The sequence below is a fragment of the Fragaria vesca genome, linkage group LG7 (assembly GCF_000184155.1).
Source record: "Fragaria vesca subsp. vesca linkage group LG7, FraVesHawaii_1.0, whole genome shotgun sequence".
Lineage (NCBI taxonomy): Eukaryota > Viridiplantae > Streptophyta > Magnoliopsida > Rosales > Rosaceae > Fragaria > Fragaria vesca.
Window position 1 is genome coordinate 380,876 of NC_020497.1, and position 7,306 is coordinate 388,181.

General features: G+C 34.9%; 2 protein-coding genes across 2 annotated transcripts in view; both read left to right on the forward strand.

The window, feature by feature from the left end:
* The window catches only part of LOC101299619 (protein ZINC INDUCED FACILITATOR-LIKE 1-like), a 9,190-nt gene extending 5,937 nt beyond the window's left edge, over positions 1-3,253 (forward strand). Inside the window, 6 exon segments of the mRNA XM_004308136.1 lie at positions 1,264-1,353; positions 1,494-1,601; positions 1,737-1,781; positions 1,893-1,981; positions 2,411-2,454; positions 2,863-3,253. Coding sequence (XP_004308184.1) covers positions 1,264-1,353; positions 1,494-1,601; positions 1,737-1,781; positions 1,893-1,981; positions 2,411-2,454; positions 2,863-2,963 — 477 coding nt within the window. The 3' untranslated portion in view covers positions 2,964-3,253.
* Positions 3,254-5,033: 1,780 nt separating this feature from the next.
* Positions 5,034-7,306, forward strand: part of LOC101299905 (phosphoenolpyruvate carboxykinase [ATP]-like) — a 5,317-nt gene continuing 3,044 nt past the window's right edge. Inside the window, exon 1 of the mRNA XM_004308137.1 lies at positions 5,034-5,064. Coding sequence (XP_004308185.1) covers positions 5,034-5,064 — 31 coding nt within the window. The remainder of the gene's footprint in view (positions 5,065-7,306) is intronic.

Here is a 7,306-nt window from a genome sequence, read left to right on the forward strand (position 1 = left end):
AAAAATAAAAATAAAAAAGGAAAAAACAAAAACTGTTACGACTCTTGAAGCACATCTACTCCATCGACATACATGCTTCCTGAAGGTGACGAGCGACTGAAGATCACCATTGTTGGTGTCTTGGTGAGTCTATATCGAGGAGCGTTCTAGTAATAAGGTGTTCAATACTTGTTGTGTCTTTGGTACTGATCGAAAGTTGAAAGCTGAACATAGGAAGGTAAGGCTCTAAGATTATCGACATGATGTGATGATATTTAGTATACGACTCGTATGCCTAAGTCAGCAGAATACACCAAGGAATGTTAGAATTGTAGTTTTTAAGCTTGTAATCTTTACCGCCTTCTAACTGGGACCTTATCTAAGATTGAATTAATCGTCTCAATTGTTTCACCATCGACATGTTTTATCATGGTGCTTCAAGATTGGTTTCAGCACAATGAGGAGGATCACTAAAAATCTGGAAATTTTTTTTCCTTTTTATTTTTGTCAACGACATTTAAGTCATTCAATCTTAAAAAAAAAGAAGATTTTTAACCCAAATTAACCATGGTTAGACTAAATTGATCCAAGAGTGATATTTCATGTTTATAACCCTTAGATTAAATAAAGAGTCTAGATTTTATGAACTTTACTAACTTCACCATTTGCTCACTTTAGAGGAGCCGGATCCATAGGGTACATGATACACCATTTCAGGCACCTACATTTATATTCAACTGAAATTTCATTAGTTCCGATAGACTCAAAACCCTGGATTGGTTCTGAACTTCTGATTGAATTCACATGGATGTTAATAATGTAACACACTTTTAGAGTGGCTCTTTAAGTACATGTCAAACAAGAACTTGTCAAAATCATGAGAATGGAAAATGGGAGGATAGTTAATTTACCAGTCCGGATGTGAAGCGGACGTCCGCATTCGGCTTAAAGTGAAGACGTCCGTCTGTTCTCCACCCTCCAACGCCGGCGACGGCGCGCCTCCACCCCAGAACACTCCAGCAGCGTCCCTGACCACTTTCCCTCCCCGGCGAGTCCATTCTTTTCCAGTTTTTCGGCGAGATCACCCAAAACTTCAAACAAGATCAATCTCACCGGAAACTGGAAAAGAACGGACTCGCCCGGGAGGGAAAGTGGTCTGGGACGCTGCTGGAGTGTTCTGGGGTGGAGGCACATCGTCGTCGTCCGCTTCTCATCCTCTCTGGTTAATTTACAACATGTAGTTTACTACATTGTCGAAAAAATTGCTGACAATTTAATCAACTTGTAGGTCTTGGTCTTTTTGTCTTTCAAACTACTCTGTACCCGTCTGTGGAAAAGATGCTTGGTCCTATAAGAATTGCTCGCATTGGAGGGGTAATCCTTACTTCTTACCTTCCTGCATTTTTGTTGTACCTTCTGTACTTCATAGTTTCATAAATATACTTTCACCAATTTCTGCTGGCATTTATAGTTCTCCGTCTTTATAATTTTTGGGCGCATGATTCTGTTTGCAGGTTTTGACTATACCTCTTTTGTCAAGCTACCCCTTTATAGCATTGTTGTCTGGACTTTCCCTCTCCGTGCTGTTAAATATTGCATCTCTGCTGAAAAATGTCATATCTGTAAGTACATATATGACTTCGAATATTCATTAAGCTACACCACTGAATCTACAAACTTTACTGACGCATCCTAGAAGCTGATATGTACTAGTTTTTGTATGTTCTTCTGACGTCTAACATATTCTTTGTAACTAGATCATGATCGTCACTGGGCTTTTCATTCTCCAAAACAGAGCTGTGGTAATTTTACTGTTAACTTGTTAGTAGTACCCTTATTTTCGGTTTCTTCTTTAATTGTTCTTTAACTGAAGGAGTAAAGGTGTCTTTTAATCTATCTTAATTGCACATCAGGACCAACGTCAACGAGGTGCTGCTAATGGAATTTCTATGACTGCAATGTCGCTGTTCAAGGCATTTGGTCCAGCTGGTGGTGGTGCAGTGTAAGTCTTAGACTTTCTTTAGTTATAATTGATAGGTAATTTTGTCAATAATGATGGCCGGGAGCTGTAGATTCAACTCTCTCTTATTATGTGATTCAATTTACAGAGCATTACCATATTTATACTTCAGAAATCTTCATTAGCCCCTAGGAAATTTCCGATTTGGCCTCTATTTGTTACATGATTACAGCTTTGCCACACACCCCCTACATATGAAAATCTTATTATCTTCTCTTTCTCGTTTCTGTTTCTTACTCTCTGCGCCTAGGCGCGGCCTTTACCTCTAGTATGTTACAAGCCCCGCGTACACATTTAGTGTATATAATGCTAAACCTGATACAGCTTACAGTTGAAATTATATTGAGTTGTTTTATGATGTCGTGGTACCTCAAATCTTATTTTCTGTGAATTATCTTTTCATCTGAACAGGTTTTCTTGGGCACAAAAACGCCTGGATGCTTCCATTCTACCTGGTACATAATCAACCAACTTTTTATCATGCAGTTATGTTATCTAGATTACCAGGTTATAGGATGTATGTGAGGTGAAAATTCAGCAGAGGAAGAGAATATAATTACATAAGTAAATGATATGTTTCCAGTAAACTGTTGGGTTTGCATCCATTGACTTGGAATATGATATGTTTTTTATTAAATGAAGTACTTGACCAGAATGTGTTTTGGATACTCCTTTGGTATATAACAAGGCTGAGCTAATATTACATAATCAGGAGATAAACAGTACTAATGAAACTCACATTTACCCCAACTCCAAAGAATTAGTGCAAGCATGCATTAAATCAAAAGATCTATTTTGTTGTATCATATATTTTTGTGTTATCGTAGAATGAAGATAATTTATTGCTTTGTTTTTGCTTGCAGGTATCCAGATGGTTTTTTTCATCTTGAATTTGGTGGAGTTACTTGCAGTTCTCATGACATTTAAGCCATTTCTTACTGTACGTGATGATAGACAGGGATGAAGCACTATGGAATTAGTTCAATCCACTTCAAAGAAAAAGAAAAAAAACAACAACAACAACAACATTGTTATTGACTCGTTGGAAGCATTATTTGTAGTTGTAGTTGCCCCCTATATATCTCTTCCAATGTGTTAGATTTTTCTTGGAAGCAAAATGTTGTACTCATTCAAACGGGTAAGAAATCCCATGATTATTTGTTGTAAAATTAATTACAAAAAACACCCCGAATTATAGTGTCGTTTTTATTTTCATACCTAATTATTAAAATCTTGAGTTTACATATTTCTGCCATTTGACAACACAATACCTCCGTAGATTGGGATGTTTTTTGCTGACTTGGCTATTGTGGGACCCACAACTGTCAAATTTCAACTCAGTCTCAGGGGTAAATTCGTCATACTATTTTCCTCTCACGATTAACCCCAATAGTTTGCTTCTAAAACACAATTAGATCAAGAAGCAAACCCAACAGGCCAGGACTATATCTTTGTAAGAGAGAAGTCGGGTGAACATATCTATACTATCCAACAACACAATTAGATCATATCTTTACTATCTAAACTCCCTTATAAAAACCAGGTAAGATTTAGGAAAAAATCGGGGTGTGTGAACAATGGAGGTAGGGATGGGGATCTCACTATTTTCTGGGTTTCATTTGCTTTGGGGTGGTCTGTGATGGAGGAGGGTTCTTCGAAGTATGAAATATCAGTAAGACAGTACCCATTTTGAAGATTGAGTACCAAACCATTTTAGCTGCAGACTCGGGTTTCGCCGGCGAGGAAGTCCGCCGAATGCTGAAGACAGAGTCAATGACGGTGCAGCCAGGCTGTGCCATCCGGATTCGGGTCGTCGGACTCCGATGACTAGGTTTGGGTTCGGCGCATCACTCACCAAGGCGTGGTTCGTTGATATTTGGAGCTTGGAAACGATGAGCTGCCGCGATTTGAATCTGATGAAAAAGTTGAAAATAGAGAAAGAGTGTTGCTAGATGTACCAGTAAATTGCTAAATATACCTATCATTAATTATTTTTCTATGTTTACCCCTATTTAAATAAAATGATGAATTGAAAATTACAAATTCTATTGCAGTACATTCTTGCCTCCAAGAAACCTCTCCTATGTCCTTCATTATCATCAAGATTGATTGTATGGTGTAGGAACATGAGGGCATAATTATAAATTTGATGAGAGCTTGGGACGAACCCAGATTCTTTAACAGACATTGAGAATAAGAAAAGTTAACCCAGATTTCATAAAGTATGAGAATAAGAATTCATGGTGGCTTGGTGGGTAGCAATATTAGAGGACTATTGTCTTGCATCTCTCTCACACTATCTCCCTCTTCTCTTATTTGAATTTACCCTCTAAGATTCTCTTGCTATCACTAGGATTTATGATCTTTTTGTTTTTTAATTTACTGTGAAGTCTTAAATTTAAGTAGATATTACACAAAATAATCATCATAGATCGATCATTTGCTCTCAATCTTTGTATTGCTTTTGAAACATTAATATGGAAATGTTGCTTGTAATGGAAGAGATAGAAAGGTGATGGGTTAACTCATAAAAGATATGCTGCATTGCTGGGTTTAAATAGACAAAGGGTAAAACTGGAAAAAGAAGGACAAAAATAGAACTGTTGGGTTTAACTAGCAATTTACTGGGTACATCTAGAAGCACCCTAGGGAAATCGAGTTGATGGTAAGCAGAAAACGTCTCAATCTAACAGTGTGACTGACAGAGGTATTGTATTGTCAAACGGCAGAAACTTTAGATTTTAATAGTTGGGCATGAAAATGAAACGACACCATAATTTTAGGTGTCTTTTATAATTAAATCCTTTGTTGTATGTAATTGAATTATCCACTTGAATAAAGTTTTATTGCAATATGGGAATATAGTCAATTATTTGTTTGCAGTTATGGTGTGAATTGGCTGTAATTGGGTTGTTCAAGATATGGTGGACATATTTGAAAGGCTAGTTTAATCTCTGAATCATAACTCTATACAAAACTAAAGAAAAACCCTTAGATCATATATATATATATATATATATATATTTAGAAAACAATGACAATCACTCTTTCTGCTAGACTTCAAAGTAAGTCGTACATGAAGTAGCTAGTGATTTTAACTTCTCATACAACATGTTGAAAACAATGACTATGATTTTAACTTCATGGTCATATGATGTCTTTTTGAGCTGTAAATCGAGGTGAGGAAACACCCAAATTTTAAAGCTCATTTGCTATACTTTTTAGGAGAATCACAACTTTGTCGGTGATGACCTTCGGAGAAAACAAAGACTGTCACACCGGCTACTGCAAACAATTGAAGAGTCAAGAATTTTTATCACCATTTTCTCTAATAACTACCTATCATTAAGGTGGTGCTGGGAATTGGATGAGCTGGTCAAAATCTTTGGGGTTTAAAAACTAGTACTTTTAGTGTTGCCTTTGAGTCTATGTATTCAAATACAACGATAAGATTGAAAAACTGTTTCATATTAAATAGGTCATTCGGTTTGTCCTGCAATTTTTTAGGTAAGTTTGTTAGACTCTGGCTTGTTTTAACCAACCCTATTCAAAAGAGATATGGGCCTAAATGTTCTCCATTGAAAAAAAAAAGAGAAAAAAAAATATAGGCTATCGGCCTAAACAAATCTCAAAATAGTTCATTTCCCATATTTTCTTCTTATCTCCGTTTTTCTAATTATAGGCTTCAATAAAGGATAATTGTTTTCGTCTTCATAAAATAAGTTGGTTTCTCATTATATGATTGCATAGACTGACATATTACTTCATTATTTTACTTTGTTATGCGTCCATTTTTCTTTTGTGTGACATGCACATACATGTACTAAATTATGCATATGACACAATTATAGTTTGAATTTGGAACGGAAGAATATGAATCATATTCATCCAGAGAATTGTGAGTAGATATTATATGAAGATTAACCGCAAACTACCAATAATTTTAAGTGTCACATCTCATTCAACCAGAGAATACATACATCAAAAATATGTCAGTATTATTCATATAGTATAAACTTATTAAAATTTCTACTTACTGCAAATTGTTTTTGGTAGTGAACGATTTCCTTAAACAACCTAATACGTTGAGCATTTGGCGAGCAACATAGTTCACATATAAAATGTTAAAATTTGAGTTACAATTCATAATTGCTTCAAAAAAACATAATTTATTAAAATTTTATTTTGGCTTGGATGAGAGCTTAACATGCACTTTATTTTTTCTTTTTTCTTTTTTGAATGTAATAGATCACAAGCCGATTTACTAGAGAAAGAACCATGTCGTATAGGTCCCTAAATAAATAGCCATTTTCCTTAAATAAAATGATGTTTGGAAGGAAATAGCGTGACGAACATGTTAGACATACAACAAGCACGTAAGATAAATAAACAAAAAACACTTGCTGCTAAAAATTAATTATGTCTTGCTAAGACTTGCAATAAGAGTTTGCTACATTTCCCACATACATAAAACTAACATTCTCGCCCATAACATATTTAACTCTCTTGAATAATAAATATGATCTCTTATCCAATTTAGCGACATGTTGCTACATCATTTTGTCAAAAATAGAATTAACATTTCTAGGTTGCTAACAGAACACTCGGTAGTAATAATATTACATGTTCACAACCATAAGAGAAGCGCATATTTTGTTAGTTATGCTAGTTGTTTTAAACTTTCAACGTCAAAAGAAAAAATAACTAGAGTAAATAATAATAGTGGTAACATAACAGAGTAAACTAATGAATGAATATGTTAGTGTGTTTAAGCTTATAATTAGGAAACAATTATCCTCGTTCAAGCCTATAATTAGAAACAAGAAAGAAGATTTAGATAAGGAGAAAATATGGAAATTATCTACTATGAGATTTGTTTAGGCTGATAATCTATCATCTTTTCTTTTTGAGAGTATTTAGCCGCATATTTAGAACAATAATAACATCTGAAAATGTTCTAAATTTAGAAATAGAAATTTTCTTCACCTGTTCTCCACTTATCTATCAATGTTAGTTGCAGCCTTTTTACAATTTCCCTCTATAAAAGGTGATGAGTAATAAAGAAATCTCCACGCTCTCATTTTTCAACATCTCTCCAATTGCTAACAAGCAAGAAGTTTGCCCACTTAAGCTTTCTCTATTCTCTAGTTGCCAAAATCTAAGATCGTTTATTCAGGACGACCAAGAAAATGGCTGTTGGTGAAACCAAAGTTGCCCAAGAGGAATGCAAGGTTTGTTTTTCTTCTTACTTGAGTTTTTTTTATTTTGTTTAGAGTAAATGAACGGGAGAGACACATTTTTATTTTT